Source organism: Aethalodelphis obliquidens, unplaced genomic scaffold, assembly GCF_003676395.1.
Source record: "Aethalodelphis obliquidens isolate GAN/ISIS:26980383/991018 unplaced genomic scaffold, ASM367639v1 scaffold20, whole genome shotgun sequence".
Classification (NCBI taxonomy): domain Eukaryota; kingdom Metazoa; phylum Chordata; class Mammalia; order Artiodactyla; family Delphinidae; genus Aethalodelphis; species Aethalodelphis obliquidens.
Window position 1 is genome coordinate 28,458,439 of NW_020837964.1, and position 18,246 is coordinate 28,476,684.

Consider the following 18,246-nt stretch of genomic DNA (forward strand, 5'->3'; position numbering starts at 1 on the left):
GTGGCTTCACCTATGAACAGCACAGCTGGGGAGAAGGCCAAAAGCCATGCCTCCTGAGAAGGGCCGGGGGCCTGAGAATGTCCCCAGACCCACACTCAGGGAGTGTTAGCATCTGCTCCGTAAGGCTCCATCCTGGAGCTGCCCACAGTGGGGCCCAGGCTGCTGCCAGCGCTCTCCCTGGGTTGGGGGTACACAGTTCGCACTGCACTCGGTCTGTGTGAGAGCTCCTGGACCATCTGTGCGGGCTGGGTACTGTTCTTCATTTAATGTCCGTGGGCTGTGTGGACCTCTGAGCCCACCATTGTCCAAAGGTCCTGTTGATAGCTGGAGGGGTGTCTGATGCCCTCCAGGATCCACTGCTTCCTGGCAAGGCCCTCGGCTTCCCCTTTAATTCCCCCGTGAGGGAAGAGCAGTCTCTGGACTGTGCCTGCCTTGTGGGCACAGCTGACCCACGACTGCCTGCTCCCAGTCATAACCCCCTCGCATCCCCCGTCCGCACCAGTTTCTCCTTGAGCTGTGGCCCTTACTTAGTGGCTGCCTCCTTGGAGGAGCCTTCCCGGACTCCACAGCTTGGTTGATGTGTCTGACGCCCTCACTGGACAGCAGGCTTGGGTGGGCAGTTTCCAGATCCTGCTGGCTGCCGTATCCCCGGCACCCAGCCCTGGGCTTAGCCAGCCTGTGGTGAGCAAACATTCGCTGGTCTAGCACTGGCTCCTTCTGCTTAACTTGGGCCAGGGCCAGGGGTGGGACCCACACCAATTACAGGGTCTGGCAGATGGTTTCTGAGTTGAAGCTTTTAGGTGTCGAGCGCTAGAACCAGTGAGCGCTGGAACCCGGGCCAAAGTCATCCCCACAACCCCCTGGTTCTTGAAGATACATAGCAAGCCTGAAGGAAAAGCTGCTTCTAAACAACTGGAAGATCCAATGGTTTTGAGACAGAAAAGGGTGTGATCCTTCAGAAAATGAGGTTCTTCAGAAAACCCAAGTCTTTCCCCCCTCCTCAGGAGGCAGCCTGGGCTCAAAACAGAGAAGGTTTTCAGAAGGGCTTAGGACAAATCAATCCCTGAGGAATCCTCTGAACCCAGCTGGAGGTCTTAGGAGAGTCTTCCTTTTACAAGGCCCCAGGCTCCTGACAAAGATGGGACCATGGGACAGAGGGAGGGGATGTCAAGGGGGCAGTTGTCCCATGATGTGTTCAGGGCTGGGGAGATGCAGCCAGTCTCTCCTTATGCCTAAATATTTCTCTTTCTGGCAAACGTGAAAGTTCCTAAGGTGGGGACCCCACTCGGTAGTGGGTGTACTATGGATAAGTGAGTGAGTGGGTGGGTGGCTACATAGATCAAAGAGGAGTGAAAGGAATGAAAAGGGTGCACAAATGAAGACTGAAGGGATGGGCAGACGCTGTGGAAGGATAGAAGGGAGGTGCAGGGATGGGCGGGTGGTTGTGGGAGTGAGTTGGTTGATGGATGAACAAGGGTGGCTGATGGGTGATGATGTAATGGGTGGGTGGACGCCTGATGTTGGATGGGTAGGTACCCTAGATAGGGGGTGAGGGATGTGTGGATGGATGGCTTGAGAAGGGACGGCACAGCTGAAAGGAGGCAAGATTAGAAATAGCACCCAACCCTTGGTTCTGCTGTAGCATCTTTCTGGAGAGCCAGGAAGGTTCCCTTCGCTAAGGCAAGTGGTAGGCCTGTGAGGTGCCCCCCTCTCCCCACCAGAGACCCTGTGCCTGACAGTGTGCTCTAGGCACAGGCCTTGTGAAGTACTCCTAAGTGAAGAAAGAGCCCCAAGCATGCCCAGCCCTGAACTGCTAAGTGCCTGTAGTGCCTCAAGTTTTGCCACTAACAAAAAAAACCTCATAGATGTCTAAAATACCCTGGGGACCACCACTTCCACTGAGAGTCACAGTTAGGGAGCCATGTGCCAGCTCAGACCAGGGAAGCAGGGGTGAGGGAGGGGGCCCCTCTCTCCCGCACTTCCCCCAGCGGCAGATGGGAAGGGAGGGTCACTCCCTTGCACGTGCAAGAGAGAATGTGACTGCCGCATTTTCTCAGATGCAGGGCCCTGGGTAGCATGTACGAAGTGCCCAGAATGTGCACGCTGCCATTCTCCATCTGCTGACATTGCAGTACTCAGGCTGGGCCTCCAACATCGGGAGTCTGTTTGTCTCTTTCCCAAGGCAGCTGTGCCCACTGGGCCTGGCCTGCCTGGTCTGTTGGGTTGGGCTTGTCCAGCTTGCCCTCTTTCTCCTGTTGGCCTGTGCACTCCTGCCCCCTGGTGGGAGCTGGGGCTACCGCAGTGCACGCGGCAGGGCTGGGCAGAATGGAGACTTCCTCGCAGGTAGAGGACTGGTGTGTGTGTGTGTCTGTGTGTGTGTGTGTGTGTGTGTGTGTACATGCACACAGTCACACTTTAGTTGGTCTAAAAGATGAGAGAAGGAGGAAAACTCTGAAAGATCCAAAGCAGCTCTTCAAACAGAAACGGTTATAATTACTATGATTATTGTTATCAAGATTATCATGCTTACCTGAGAAATCTTGTAAAATGTAGGCTTATTTTATGTCAGCTTGTTGTTTGTGTCTCAGAGACCTCACCTTTGCTTATAGTAACTAGCATTTGTGGGGCTCTTTATGTTGCAAAGCTGTGTCACGTCGATTTAGCCTCTTTCATCTGCACAAACAACCCTGTGAGGTGGGAACTAATAAGAGAGCAGAGGCTCAGAGAGGTTAAGTGGTCTGTCCAAGGTCACAAAGCTAAAAAAAAGCTGCAGAGCCAGGATTTGAACCTGGGTCACCTGACTGAAAATTCCTATTCGCTTCCCCACCATATTCTTTGCGTTTCCTCTCTTGAGAGAGAAAAGGCTCTCTCAAACTTTAGTTCCAAGCCCCTTTGCTCAGAGGAGAGGGGAAGAGTTTTGCAGACCCAAGTGTTTAACATGCACTTGGCAGTCCCAGCTTCAGATGGTGAATACACCAGGGCACTTGCAAGGCCCTGCAGTGCCTGGCCTATGCGCAGAGATGTGTGGTATTCATTGCCAGTGGCTCAGCCAGGCCAATGCCAGCTTCCCTGTGTCACCACTCATCCCACCATCACCCCTGGTTTGGCACAGCACAGGCTGGCACCTGCTGCGTCTCTGAGAAGGGTGACCAGGAGACACTGGGCAAGAGAAGCTGGTGCAGGGGGGCTCTCTGTGGCCCAGAGTGGGCAGGCGGGAAGGGGCCTGTGGGCCATGGAAGCCCACACCCCTCCTCCTAGTATGGGTTCCGGCTCTCAGGACCAGCTGGCTGACTAGAGATAGCTTTCTGGAAGTAGAACCCCTCACCCCTGGACACCAGCAGGCAGCCCCACTGACAGGCCCCTGGATCGCAGATGCTGCTTCCCAAGCACACTCATGGCCAGTCCCCAGTAGTCCATGTCCCCGTGGCAGGGGGCCCTGGGCTGCATGTCACAGTGAGGGACCCCTGTGTACTGTCAGTTCACGGGGGCAGCTGCTCCCATCACCACCCTGGGCACCCTGCTCCCCAGCGTTGGCCCAGGGCAGCCCACTTCTGGGAGGCACCCTGTGCTGAGCTCCCCACCCCACCAAATGCTGGAGATGCCCCCATCTCCGTGTGCCGCTTCCTCTCCCTGCCCACCCCTTTCTCCAGATGCTCATGGGTAGGGTTTCTGTGGGGTTCTCTAGTGTTGCGGGGCTTTCCAAAAGTATCTCACCTCTTTCTAGAGCAGCTTCAGGTCATCTACATGTCACCGTTAAGATGTCATTTAACCAGAAAGGTAACACTGGCTCTGATGAAAAGAAATGTTAACGCTGATTTTAAATCATTGACATGGTGAGAAGAATCCTGCAGGTGTCCCTGAGAGGCTCTCCGGAGCCTCCTGATCCAAAACCCAGAAGAATGGCATCTTGTATGACAGTCTGTAGGTCCATCCACATCTTACAGAGTGAAGTAAGTCAGAAAGAGAAAAACAAATATCGTATATTAACGCATATGTGTGGAACCTAGAAAAATGGTACAGATGAACCGGTTTGCAAGGCAGAAATAGAGACACAGACACAAAAATAGAGGCAAACGTATGGACACCCAGGGGGGAAAACTGGGTGGTGGTGGTTGTGGGATGAACTGGGAGATTGGGATTGACATGTATACACTAATATGTATAAAATAGATAACTAATGAGCTTGCTGTATAAAAAAATAAATAAAACAACAAAAAATGGCATCTTGCCCGTGGTTCACATTCAGAAATGCAGGGTCCCAGCATGTCCTTAAATGTCTCACCCCTTCCCACGCCCCCACCCCTAGGCATCCCGAGGGCAGGCAGATTGGCCTCCTCTTCTCTTTCTGGTCCCCGGGGAGCTGGGGCGGCAGCATGGCCCGCCCCTCAGGTCCTCCCTGTGCTAGTGCTCTGTTGGCTCACACGACAGCTCTATGAAGAGAATGATGATACTGTCACCCCATTTTTCAGGGTAGGATGCTGAGCCCAGAGACGTTAAGGCCCTGCTCAAGCCAGGACCCCAGTTCTGGGTGGTGCCTTGAGCCTGTGGCCGGAGCCCCTAGAAAGCCGCATGGAGCAGGACTGGAGCCCCGAGGCAGGGGTGACCAAAGGGTGCTGTCGGGAAAGGAGTGAGTCTTGGTGGGGGGTGGCATGGGAACTGGACGTTACAGCACGGGCAGCCCCAGCCCATAGAGAATGGCGGCCGGGGAGGGGTGGGCATGCTGGGTACTTTGTAAGTGCCAGACCCAAGCCACCCAGGCCCGTGCGTCTGAGGAAGGGCAGCGGTCACGTTCTCTGTCATGTGCAGGGAGCGCCCCTCCCTTGCTCTCTGCCGCTGGGGGCAGTGCGAGAGAGTGGGGCCCACTTCCCTAGCCCCGGCTGGCAGATGGCTCCCTAACTGACCCTCAGTGGAAACGGTGCCCCGCAGGGGCATGTTAGACATTTGTGAGGTGTCTGTGGCAGTGGCAGTAATTGGGGCACTACAGGCACTTAGTGGCTGGGGGCCAGGCATGCTGGTGTGTGACAGCGGCACACAGTGACGAATGTCCTGCACCCACTCAGCCCAACCGTGCAGGGCCCTGCCAGGCACGGTGTCAGTGAACAGCCTCCCTCAGCTCCTTGCAGGACTGTCTCCAGAAGCCCACCAGATGGCCTCTAGTGTCCAATACGTGGCCAGTGCCCACAGGGCATCTTAGTGCCCCCCGACACAGGAAACATAGTGCAGCACATGGGCGCGGACGTGTGCCCAGGCATGACAGGAAGAGGGGAGGGGAGTCCGATGCCAGAGGAACTGTGTCGGCCGCAGTAACGGGTTGGGTCTGCCTGGAGGAGGTGAGCCTGGTATTGGCCTCGGCACACCAGGCAGTGTATTGTCAGGACTCTTCGGGGTGCACGTGCAAAAATAAACCAAGTCTTGACCTCGGTTAAGAACACGTCAGAGGATTGATCGAGGCAGCTGCAAAGCCAGAGGCATGTGTGGCCGCAGGCACAGCTGGACCCAGGTGTTTTGACATGTTATGGGGACCCGGTGTGCCTCCCTCTCTCAGCTCTGCCTCAGTGATGGCTCCACACTCAGGTGGGCCCTTCCTTTGAGGGTCTCTCTCTCCTAATAGTTTATACAGGTGTCCTGGAGCTGGTAGGGTTAGTCTCATTTGACAAATTTGGATTCTTTGTCCACCCCAGACTGTTCACTAAGGCCAGCAGGATGGACCGGCCAGGGCCAGACCCTGTGTCCACGCTGGAGCCATGGGACAGAGGAAGTCCCACCCAAACTGCTCAGACTGAGTCGGGGGAAAGAGTGCTTTCCTTCAGGCAAGCAGAGGTTCTGGTGCCCCAAAAGGAGGGAATGGAAGCCACATAGGTAGAGGGGGCAGCCATCCAGCAGAAAAGGATGGAGCAGATCAGAGGGGATGGGCCGTTCCCTGCCACCTTGAAGCTGGTCACTGCCCCGGCATCCTCCACTGAGTAACACTGCACAGGTCAGACATAGTGGGTCTGCCCCGGTACATGTGTCTGCTTTGTCACGCCTCATGCTGCCGGGACAGCTGGGCGTGCTCTGACCAGCAAGAGGTGGCAGCGCCATGGGGGCTGTAGCAGAGGGCAAGGTGCTGGAAAATGCCTCCCCCGACCCCGCCACCGGCCCAGGAGGGGACCTGGACAGGAAGATCAGGCCCAGTGTGAGCCGCATCCCCCAGGGCCCCAAAGGCAGGAAGACAAAGGGGCAAGGCCCCCCTCTGGCTCTATTAATTGCTTGTTAAGCTTGACCCCCACAGGGCTGGCCCAGCCAGACAGCTGCCACTGTCCTCCAGGGTGCATCGGCAAGGCCCCTTCCTCCCGCCATGCCTGACCCTTCCTACCTTCCTCCTTACCCATCTCCCCTACCTTTGATCAGGGGGCGGGGCTGGACACCAATGTCTGAGATGCAAGTCCAGGGCTGTTGGCTGGAGCACAGTAGAGGTTAACCTTGGGTCCAGGCTCTCCCATTTACTAGCTGTGTGACCTTGAGCAAGTTACCTCACCTCTGAGCCTCAGTCTCTCCCCATCTGTTAAACAGGATGGCTACCGGGCAGAGCTGCTGTCATGGTTGAACGAGACACAGTGCTGTTGAAATGGACAAGATGAGAGGAGTTGGGAGATAGAGAGGGTGGAGTGAGAAATCGAGGCTGTGCCTGACAGTAAAATGCCAAGGACCCATTCATCTCACAAATGCTGCTGAGCACCAACAGCTATGTACAGAGCGTTGTGAGGTGGGGGTGCCGTGAAAAGCCAGGAGATTATCCCTGCCCTGAGGAACAGGCACACACAGCACCAGCTGTGACTGGAGTGGTTGGTGTGCGTGGGGGCAGACTCTGCCTGGGGCGTGGAGGAGGGCTTCCCTGAGGCAGTGACACTTGAGATGGGGAAGAGCCAGGGGAAGGATGATCTGGGCGGTGGAGCACCCTGAGGTGAGGTGACCCTGGCTACCTGGGGAACAGAAGGAAAGGCTGTGTGCTTGGAGGCCCAGGAAAGGGGAAAGGGTGGGAGGTTAGGACCGAGAAGTAGGCAGGGGCTTTGGAGGCCAAGGTAAGGAGTTTGGAATTTAGGGATAATGGGAAGCTATTGAAAGAGTTTAAACAGGGAGAGTTATTGTGTCCATTAGGATCAGGTTTGACTGTGAATATCCGAGACCTAGAAAATAGTGATTTAAATGAGGTATAAGTTTAATTTCAATGTAAAAAAAAAAAAGTCGTCAAGGACCTGTTTTTAGATCACCTGTCCACTGTCCCTAGGGTGTAGACCTTGTCTTCATGATCCAAGTTGGCTGCTAGAGTTCCAGCCATCACAGGCTTCAGGAAGGAGGAAGTGAGAGAAAAAGGGTGCATCTTCCCTTTACAAAGACTTCTCCAAAGACCTCACTACACTTTGGCTTACCTCCCCATGGGTAGGACGGGTCACATGGTCACATCTTTGCCACAAGCAAAATTAGGAAAAGAAGTCTTTAGGTCGCATATCGGTGTGCCCAGTTAAAAAAATGGTGGGTTCTTTCTCTACGGTCTCCTGCTGGCTGCTATGTGGCAGACAGACTGAAGAGAAGCAAGAGGGAGGCAAAGACCCCTTGGGAGGGGGCTCGGGGCAGCCAGGGAAAGATGGTGGTGGCTCGGACTCAGGGCTGTGCAGGAGGAGATGGGGAGAAGTGGACATTGGGAGGGAGGTGGCAAGATCAAGGATGACTCCTAGTCTTTGAGTCTGAGCAGTTGGGCCGATGGTTGTGGCGTGCACTGAGCTGGGGAAGATGGGAGAGAAACAGAAGGGCAGACAGAGGTGTCGCCAGCACAGGACCTTGCCCCACCCCCGCCTCTGCCACACCTGGGTGAGGAGATGGAGCTGGGAGGACAGCGCCAGGCCAGCCTTCCCCAAACCATGCACTGCATCCCACTGGAGTGGGAGTCCCAAGATTCCAGACCACACACAGAGGAGCACGAAGTGGCTTTGTGGAGGCCCATGGTTTCTACACCACACCCTTGAGTGGCCTGGCTGAGGCACAGTGCGGCTCTAGGTGGGAGGGTGTCTCTCCCCCAGCAGGAAGTCTTGCCCTACCCATCCCTCAGGTCCCGACTCCCTTCTCACAGATCAGGCAGGAACCTGGAAGGAGGGGTCCACAGGAGGAAGTCTGGGAAACTGGCCCGGTTTGTCACAGTCATCCCACAGGTGGGAAAGCAGGCTGAGATTTCCCGAGGTCATGCAGGCACACAGGAGCAGCATCAGCACATAGGCCCTGACTCACAGGCCTGTTTTTAGCCCCAGGTGGAGGCACCAACCCTGCTCACCCACGCCTGCATCCCTGAGTCACCGCCTGCCTAAGGCACCCAACGCCTCAGTCCCAGGGCCAGCTTTGCAGGTGGCTGCCCCCAGGGGAGGCTGCGGTGCTGAAGAAACTCATCTCCTAGACGGACGGGGACCCACGCTCTCCTGGTGGGCAGCCCTCCCTGTCAGCTGAGGGTGACTTTGGGAATCCGAGGGCTGATGTCTTCGGGACAACTAGTCCCTAGGGAGCTAGGTCCGGGCCAGCATCATGGGCATGGCCTGCTGGCCTCCAGGCCAGTTGTGGCTTCCTTCCCAGGGCCGGCGGGCAGAAGGGGACACAGTGCCAGCGTTTTCCCATTGACCTTGTGCAGTAGACAGGCTCTGAGACATAAGTAGCTACTTAGCCGGACAGCTTGATTCCGGAAGTCTCCACAGAAGGCTTTGGCCCCACGTACCTTGGTGCAGAATGTTTTGTTGGCTACAAGTCTTCCAGGCGTTGACCTTGTCTCCTTCGTGTCTCTCCCACCGCGAAGGACACCTGCAGATTTCCAGCACCTCCGCTCGCTTCCTGAGCCGCGTGCGGCAGGCTGGGGAGCCTGGGTCTCTGGCTTACTTGGAGGGCGGCAGGGTTGAAAGGGCTCGAGAGTGGAGCAGTGGTCTAGTAACGATTACCGTGCCCTTGAGTAAAGGACCCTCTGTTGCTTCCCCTCTCCCTGACCAGGCCTAGGGCTGAGCCCTTGTCCCGGTGCCCTAGCAGGTGCCCGGCCGGGGCTTCTGTCCCCACCGAGGCCTCAAAGCCGCCGTCCATGTCTCCTCACAGGCCGATGCCAAGATGGTGTGTGATGTGGTGAGTCGAATGGAAGACACGGAGCCCTTCTCTCCAGAGCTGCTCTCTGCCATGGTGCGACTCTGGGGCGACTCAGGGATCCAGGAGTGCTTCAACAGGTCCCGGGAGTATCAGCTCAACGACTCCGCCAAATAGTGAGTGTCCCAGGCAGGCGGGAGGCCGAGAGTGGGGCAGCAGTGCGGGCGTGGAAGGGCTGGGGTCAGTGGGGCAAGGAGGCGCCCTTGCTGAGGTGGGAACCGCTGTGAGGTGTTCTGCCTCGGGCGTCAGGAAGGAAGGAGAAGGGGCTTCTCCTCCTGCCTCCGGGATGAGAAGGAGGCCAGGGAGGTGGGGGGCACAAGCCGACAACAGGGCTCCCAGAGGCCCAGGGGCCATCACCTGCTTGCTCTGGAGGGGGCCTGGCCCTCCAGAAGGAAGATTGTCAGTGTAGCAGTGTTTTTGCCCCTGGAGAACCCTTGACCCCATAAGTACAAATCAAGGGCAACATAGAAAATAACTTACATGGTGCCCTTTTGTCTTCTTTTTGAGAAAATAATACCCTTTCCATTCCTCTATCTTTAAAATTAAAAATAAGGAATATGTAACCCATCAGATAAGTAAAATAAATAATCAAACATACACTTTAATACTGTGTTATAACTAATAAGGGGAAGAAAAGGACAGAGGAGAGAGAGGGGCCCGGTGGGGCAGGCGAGGAGAGGGGGTGAAGCAGCTGAAAGCCAGAGAGGGCTGGAGGGGTAGGAGAGGGGAAGGCAGAGGGAGTGACAGGGGATCACAGGACTGCCTGCTGCAGCCTTGTCACTCTGGGCGTCTGGAAGTTTACATGCCCTTGGCCCCTAGATCGGGGGCTCCAGGCCTCTGGGAATGATCTGTGGTGGTCGGGGACACGCCTTCTGTTTTGAAGACATTGTCCCTGCACTCCAGCTTTCAGGAAACGCACCCACTTTTACAGTCTCATGTCCAGGTTTTCAGTGGGAGCCTCTGGGCTTAAACCCCACTATCTTAGGACACCTGTGCTCCGACACTGATCTGCTCAGCTTCCTCACCAGCGCTTCTCATCTGGGGCCACTTTGCCCCCAGGGGACATTGGCAATGTTTGGAGGCATTTTCGATGGTCCTGACTAGGGTGGTGCTACAGATGTCTAGTGGGGTAGAGGCCAGGGATGCTGCTGACTTCCTACAGACACACTGTACAGTCCTTCATAGCAAAGAATTACCTGACCCAAAATGTCAGTATCGCCAAGATTAAGAAACGCTGGTCTCCACGGTGCCGATGTAGCGGAGGCTAACTCCAAGAAAACAGCGCTCACTAGTGGATGCTGGGACATTGCCATTGGCTGTGACGAGAGCTAACGAACCAGGGGCTTGTCTTCCCATCTCTGCACACCTAGATTGTCCACGGGGCAGGTGCCTGGGTCCCGTGAGTCCCAGGTGGTAGCGACGCAGGCCCCAGCCACTGATGAGCCCCCAGGACACCTTGGTGGACCAGGGGTGCGAGCCCAAAGGTTCAAGTCCACACCTCTCTCTGTACACTCAGGTCACAGACCTCAACCCAGGTCGCCCCCTCAACGCACAGCCATTCAGGCCTGGAGAGAGTCCCCCCCTTCGTCTCCCCCTCTGTGCCCACTGCTCTGCCCAAGTCCAGGCCCTTCCCATCTCCCCACCACCCTCAGGGGCTCCTCAGGGCATCAAATCGTGACCCCCACTTAAATTGTTACCACTTAACTAATTATAATTTGAACCCATGGCAAAGAAATTTTAAAACAATACAGAAAGGTATAAAATTGATAGTGAATCCTCTTCCCAGGCCTGTTCCCCTCCTGCTGTTAACTATCTCCATTTACTTGTCCAGAAAAACCTGACCCTCCAACTATAAATAGTATTTAATGACCTCCAGCTGTGAAAGCTGAGGGAGTCAGACCTTCCTTTGCTGTTCCCCACTTCCACCACCAGTTTTTTGCTAGTTTTACAGGATTATTTTTAGTTCTTCTGGTGGTTACCTTTATAACTTGAAATGAAGGACTTGAGTCAGTACTTGTCAACTCCCCCCCAGCTAAGCTGAGGAGACCCACCCTCCTCTCTCTGTCGTCTCTGGGACGGGACTCCGAGGCGGGCAAGGGCGGGACCCACAGGCAGTCAGGTTCGGAAGGACCTTAAACACTTTCTGGTCTAGGGTTGCTTTGCTGTTGTAGTTTCAGCTGCTAAATCTCGTCTTCTGACAAGAGATGAGGCCCAAAATGTGAAACAGTTCAACGTAGATTTGTTGTGACAGAAAGGAGAGGCCCAGTAGGGCTGTCGCCTGGCACAGTTCCGGGGGGCACCAGTCACATCCCAGACTGTGTGAGTGTCTCTCCAAGGCCCAGAGCCTCAGTCACCACATGTCCCCTTCCAGCCCTGGGGAGCTGGCCCGTCCTCTCATGTTACTGGTGAGGCTCCAGGGCTCTCGGGGAGACAGGGCACCCGGGTCTCTCTGTGTCATGAGCCGGGGGCGGGTGAACACGGCTGGCCCTCCCCTTTCCCTTCTGAATGATGGCTCTGAGACAGGTCCTGGAAACTCAGAAACCTGAGCACATCCCAGCAGGAGCTGTAAGACGTAGTTCTGTGGTTTGGTAGGATTATTTTTTCCCAGACTGAGGTCCCCACTAAAGGTCAGCGCTGGCTGGCAAAGCGTCCTCTCCTTCCCTCCTCTCGGGTCTTCCTGCCCCCCTCCCCATCTGCTCTCCTTAAGCCGCAGAGCCATCATTCCAACGCTCTTCTGGTCAGAGCCTTCCAGAGTGAAATTCCAAGTCCTTACAGTGACCTCAGGGGCCTACGTGCTGTGTCCCCCTCACCTCCATCACCCCTCCAGTCTCGCCACTACCTGCGCCTGCCCCGTGTTCAGCCTCTCCACCACCTCCCGTCCAGCGCCTGCAGCCTGGGCTCCTCCTCCACTGAGGTCGTGGCCTCTGTGCCCCCTGGTCCTGCTGCTGCGGCATGAGAGGCTCATCCCCTCACCTCCTCAGTCTGCACTCGAATGTCATCCTGCTCGACAAGCCTTCCCCAGTCACCTGATATCAAATCGCCGCCCCCAGCCAGCCTCCCCACTTACTGGTAGCCTGATTCTTTCCTCCTGGCACTTATCACCTCCTGACATGTTGCACAGCTTACTCATCTGTTATTTACCTCACACACACACACACACCCCCAGGAACACACACACACACAGGAACACAGGCTCCGGGGAACCCAGGACAGTCGGCAGACAGTACACACAGCAGGTGCACGGTCCACTGTGCTCACCCTACCCCCGCCATGGCCTCCTCCCTGCGTGAGGCTCAGCCAGCACCGAGAGACAGAGGGCCAGGTTGTCTGTCTAAAGGAGGTTCCCCAGCTGGGATGGGGGCCAAGACCAGAGGCTCCCAGCCCTGGTCTCCAGCTGGAGACGACAGGAGGAGGCTCGATTTGAAACCAACACAGCTTCTAAGCAGAGGCAGTGGGAGCGTGGGGAGGGGCATGCACAGAGGGTTTGGGAGGATTGGGAAGGGCGGGAAGGGGCCCTCCAGGCTGAGATCAGAGACTGCCCAGATGCCCACAGGCCTGGAGAGGAGGCTCTGCAGCAGCCAGAGCTTTCAGGTCTGCTCTGCTGCCTCTGCCTCTCTCCTTCCACAGGGGAGAGCAGGCCTGCAGGCCAGTTTAAGAGCACGGGCCTTGGAGTCAGGCAGACCTGCGCTCGAGTCCCAGCAGTGTCCTCTTTCTAAGAGTGTGGCTTCAAGCTTGCCTTCCCTGAGCCTGGGAACACACCGTCGGCTTTATTTCCTTAGGGAGAACTCTCACAAGGATTTGAGGCAGCCTGGGTTATTGGTTTACCAAGGGACACCCTCCTCGATGAAGGCGTCTACCCTTCCCAGCCCTGTGGACATCCACAAGCTGGGGAGCCAGCCCCCCAGAGGGTCCCAGGGCAGGTGCCGATAAAGCACAGCCCCTCCACGCGCAGCCTGGGACCCCACGTCATGCCATGACTCAGGCCCTCAGGGCCGCTTCCCATGGGCTGTGTGTGGGGCTCTCCCCACACAGGGATGGGTAGCCCGGCTGGCCCTTTGGGTCCTTGAATCTTCCTGCCAGCCTGACCGAGCTCCCCCCTTTCTGGTTTCCTGGATCCCAACCTGGCTTGGGGTTCAAACCTAGCCCATACCGACCCCTAAAGCCCTTCCCAGTGCGTGGCCTGGGCGGGCGAAGTGCAGAGGCCTGGTCTGTCTACAGAGCAAGTGTTGGTGTGGGAGGGGCTCTGAGGCCAAAGACCTGGGTCTCAGCAAGGCCCCACCCCTGCCTGGCTGTGTGACCTCTGAGCCTCCCAGGAGCACCATATGGGACGATACGATGGCCCCCTTGATAAACCCTAAGGAACATGGAAGAGGCAGGCGGAGGTTCAGAGGGCCTCTGGGAAGCACCATAGGGAACCGTTAAGTGGTGGAATCCCAATGCCTGGCTCACAGCTGGGTGAGGCACTCACCTTCATTAGAAAACCTCAGTTTTCTAATCTGTGAAATAGTACATCTAACTCAGGAAATTAAGGATGAAACATGATGATGCGTATAAAGACTAGAACCTAACTGTTGCCTATTATTATTTTAAGATGAAGAAACGACAAACACTATTATAAACACGTTAGTCTCATTTAAAGATTCGGCCTTGTCTGAGTGTGCCTGGAGCCGTGTGCGTAGCCGTCGGTCTGAGCCAGAGGCTCTGAGCGCGTGCGGCGGGGACGTGAGCTTCTCTTTCTCAGCTGCCCCCGCCCCCGCCAACACCTGGCCCTGGACGGCGTGGAGCCATCATTCCACAGCCCCAGTCAGGACTGGCTCTCGGGGAGGGCGGTGCCCAGTACCTGGTCTATGGTCCCCTGTGTGTTGCCATCCCCAGCTACCTGGACAGCCTGGATCGGATCGGGGCTGCCGACTACCAGCCCACCGAGCAGGACATCCTCCGAACCAGGGTCAAAACCACTGGCATCGTAGAAACCCACTTCACATTCAAGAACCTCCACTTCAGGTGAGGCCCAGGGAGGCTCCCGAGCCCTGGCGAGGGTGCCAAGAGATGGGCAAAGCCTGCCTCTCGGCCTCGCCTCGTCTGGAGCACCCAGATGTCGCCCTGCCTCGGGGAGCGTTCGAGTTGGGACAGGCAGTTAGATACGAGAAGGGGCCTATCTGTGTACCTCTCTTGCACCAAGTTCGGGGGCTGGGGTGAGCGGGGAGGCTTCCTGGAAGAGGGGTCCTAGAGTGGGGCTCTGAGGAACAGGGAAGATTTAAGCGGACAAGGGAGGGGAGTCCTGTCCCTGGGTGATTTCTGAGGAGGAGGAGGAGGAGGAGGAGGGGGATCACCTAGGTGGCCCCTTGGAGGCCACCTTGTGAGAGGGGTGGGGAATAAGGTGGGTGAACCCAAGCGACATGTGTGCAACCCCAGGACCCATGTCATCTCAGAGCTGGAGAGGGTTTGGAGATCAGCTGACCCACCCTCTCCGGGTACTCTTGGGGAAACCGAGGCCTGGGAGGAGTAAGGCGGTCCCCAAGCACAGAACACAGCTCAAGTCCAGGGGCCTGAGCGCCTCAGAACAGGCCCTGCTGGAGGGCTGTGGCGCCACCTGGGGCAGCCTCCAGGCACTGAGGCCTGGGAGCCGCCGTCCTGCCCCTCCCTGCCTCCATGTGTGGTTTCCAGGTGTCAGGTAGAACAGGAGGAGTGGCCTGTGTAAGGCCGCTTCTTGGCCCCCTGCCCACCCTGGGAGGGCTGGACTCCAGGACCGCTGGCCAGCCCACGGCCCAGCCCCTGCCCGCTCTCACTGAGACAGAGGGCGTTGAAGTTCTGTCTCTATCTCCGCAGGGCCGCACAAGCCCCACTGGGCACACGGACCCCTAGGCCTCCCCTGAACCTGGGGAGCACAGTGATGGGCACAGAGGCCCCACAAGGTGCCTCTTGCCCCCTACTCCCTCCAGTCTCTCCCCCCTCAGCCCTCGGGGGCAGAGGGTGCGGGGCTGGGCTCGGGGCTGCCCGGCCTGCAGAGTCTGAGCATAAGCGCTGTGGAGGGGCCGCAGAGACCATCAGCCTGTGCCCAGCATTTCAGATGGGGAAGCAGGATCCAAGGGAGGTGGTGATGGGACGAGTACAAGGCCTGTGTCCTTGTTCCAGGCCCACTCTGGGCTCTGCCTGCGGTTACTCTCCTCTGTCGGGAGGTCAGGGCCCAGCCCACCCCGGCAGCTGTGTGCCAGCAGACCTCCCAGGCCTAGGAGGCAGTGGACCTTCATTCAGGGCGTTAGGTGTGAGGTTGACCTCTTCCTTCCAGGAACCAAGCCGCACCTGCCACAGTCAACCCCCACGGCCCTCGTGCCCCCTGGGGGATGGTGTCTGAGAGGGGGAGAGGGAGGGGAGGCACAGAGCAGAGGCTTTGTCTGCAGACAGACCTGGGTCTCACCCCACCTCTACCACACCAACTCCTGCCAGGACCCTGGGCACTTAACCCCTTGGTGCCTCACTGTCCCTCCATGTAGCAGGTGACGCTCCCTGCCTCCCTCCTTCCCTCCTGGGCTGCTCTGGAGTTTTCACAGCCCACAGACGTGAACAGACACGCTCAGAAAGCCAGGGACAGGATGTGCGTGTTACCCTGAGAGGACCTCGCAGAGGTGTTTCTCGGGAACCTTGCAGAGGCGTTAGTAAAAGTCCTGAGATGCAAGCGCAGGTCTTCGAGTCTCTGTGGGAGCACAGCCCAGTCATGGGGCAGAAGCAGTGACGGCCACCCTGCCCCAGGGACGCGGCAGTCAGCCCTGAGCACCCGGAGTGAGGCTCCTTGGGAGGCTCGTTGCGTGTACAGCCCCCTCCACCCCGCCGCCTGCTTGACCAGTGTCCGCACAGCGGCCGGGGCCCCACCACCCACCACGTCCAGCTTCCCTGTCTCCCCTGCAGGCTGTTCGACGTCGGGGGCCAACGATCTGAACGCAAGAAGTGGATTCACTGCTTCGAGGACGTCACGGCCATCATCTTCTGCGTCGCACTCAGCGGCTATGACCAGGTGCTCCACGAAGACGAGACCACGGTGAGTGGCCCTGGGCCGCCTGGCCTCATGGACCAAGGCGGCTCTCAGGTGGGGCTGGCTGCGGTGGCCGGGGGTTCCGTTGTCGGCCAGGCCATGCCCGGGCTCCCTCTTCTGACTTCGTTGCGGGGCAAACGCCTCGTGATGCCAATGCAGCAAAGGCAGCCACAGGCCGCCCTGCTCAGAGGCTGCATGCAGACTGGTGACAAACGTCTCTGCGGACTCTGGGTCTCGGGCAGTACGTGCCTCTTTAATGAATTCAGCAGAGTCACAGAGGCCGTCAGGCCAGAATCAAATTAAGCAAATCCTAAACGAAATCAGGGTGCAGTCGAGCAAGAATGTACGTAAGACAGAAATAGCAGTTCTTAGCCCTCACGGCCCTCCCTGAGCAGTGGACGGGGCTGGTAGCCAGAAGGGCAATGGGACGTGGCATGTAGGCGAGTGACAGCGGTGGCGCGGGCCGCTCCCCTGGAGGACGCCAGCCCAGGTTCCCGCCTCCCGTCAATGCGTCTTCAGTCTGGGGCCTCAGAGAACTGCCAGGCTGGCTTCAGAGGGGGGCCCTCACCTGGAGAGGGCGTGGCCTTTCTCTGGGCCTGGGCTGCACACACCGTGGCAGAGCCTGGGCCTGGTTTGCTGCGGAATTCAGGCAACACCCTCTCTGCCTCGGTTACTGTCTGCTGTCTAAGGGGTGTAACTGTAGTACCTGCCTGGTGGGGCGTTGGCAATGGAGTGAGAATCCGCGAGAAGTACTTGGAACCGTTTCTGGCACAGCAGCGCCGAGCGGGTGGTTGTGTTATCACTGGGGATTGTGCTGAGCTGGGGGCCCACTGAGCTGCCCGTGGAGAGGTGGGCCTGCTGCAGAGCCTGCAGGGAAAGCCGAGCACTGGCCCGGCACACCACGGGTTCTCCGGAGACAAGCGGCTGCCGCGGTAGGGCTCCTGGGCTGTGGGGTCACACCTTTGGCGATCATTAGCTCCTGCTGTGTGAAGCAGGCACAGAGCCCTGGCACTGAGGGTTTGGGGCTGGGCTCGTCACGGTGGGCCTTGAGCAAGGCCTGTCTTCTCTCTGGGCCTGTCTCCTCATCAGTCCTGCCTGCTGGTCCCTTGGGACTGCTGCGAACATCTGCTGAGCTTTGGGGTGCAGTGCTGTGGGGAGGAGGAGCCGCCGTCCTGCAGGACTTATGCAACAATGAGGCCGTGGGAAGATTGGGGCCAGGGCCGCTGGCCGGGTGGGTGATCCGGACTCGCGCCACGTGCTGGCTTGTGCCTCTTGCCCTTTCTCCTTCAGTCCCAGGTACACTCCTGAGTTAGGCATCAGCAAAGCCCCCCAAGCCCTGCCTTGTTCCAGGGCGAGTCTCTGGGGCCCCAGCTGTGCAGTTCTTTCTGGTAACGCCGTAATCATTCTCAGTGGCCTCAGCTGGCTGTGGCGTCTAAGATCACCAGACCTGGACCCACTGACCACCCCAAAGCCCCAAAGGTCGGCTCCTGCTGCCCCCACAAGGCACCCGCGTGCAGGGACTGCCCCAGCACGTCTCTCACTGGTCCGTTGTTGACTCTGCTTTTGGACCCACTGTTCACGGTCCACTTGGCCACTCACGTGATCTGAGATCCAGGTGGCTCATCTTTTCTTCCTGCAGCGCCTGGGAGTGGGAAGCAGGGCTGGTGCAGTGAGCAAAGAGCTGATCCTGCCGTCGGTTTCAAACAAACTGAAGCACTGGGGTGTCGAGGGCCCCAGGCCTCTCCCTGGGGACCCGCTCAGCTCAATCCCAAGTCCCAGGCCCATCAGCCCTGGGGCAGGGGGCTCGCACTCACCTCTGGAGCACAGGGCAGAGCAGAGGGACGTCTGGGCGGGTCTGGCAGCCACGGGGTCCCAAGCTCCATGGCCCTCGGGTCTCCAGTAAACACGGGCAGGTGCCAGGCCTCACCCTCGGATGGCCTCTCTGGTCTGCTCGCCCAGGCAGCCCTCGCTCCGGAGCAGGGCCTGTCCTGGGGCACCTTCCTTCTCGCCTTCCTGCCTTTACTGTCTCTCTCCCACCTCCCTCCTTCTCCCCCATTTCCCCGCCCTTC

General features: G+C 57.9%; 1 protein-coding gene across 2 annotated transcripts in view; it reads left to right on the forward strand.

The window, feature by feature from the left end:
• Positions 1-18,246, forward strand: part of LOC113627302 (guanine nucleotide-binding protein G(o) subunit alpha) — a 161,236-nt gene that overhangs the window by 132,523 nt on the left and 10,467 nt on the right. For both annotated transcript variants that reach the window (XM_027119859.1, XM_027119858.1), the window contains exons 4-6: positions 9,103-9,263; positions 14,023-14,151; positions 16,054-16,183. In XM_027119859.1, the coding sequence (XP_026975660.1) occupies positions 9,103-9,263; positions 14,023-14,151; positions 16,054-16,183 (420 nt within the window). The remainder of the gene's footprint in view (positions 1-9,102; positions 9,264-14,022; positions 14,152-16,053; positions 16,184-18,246) is intronic.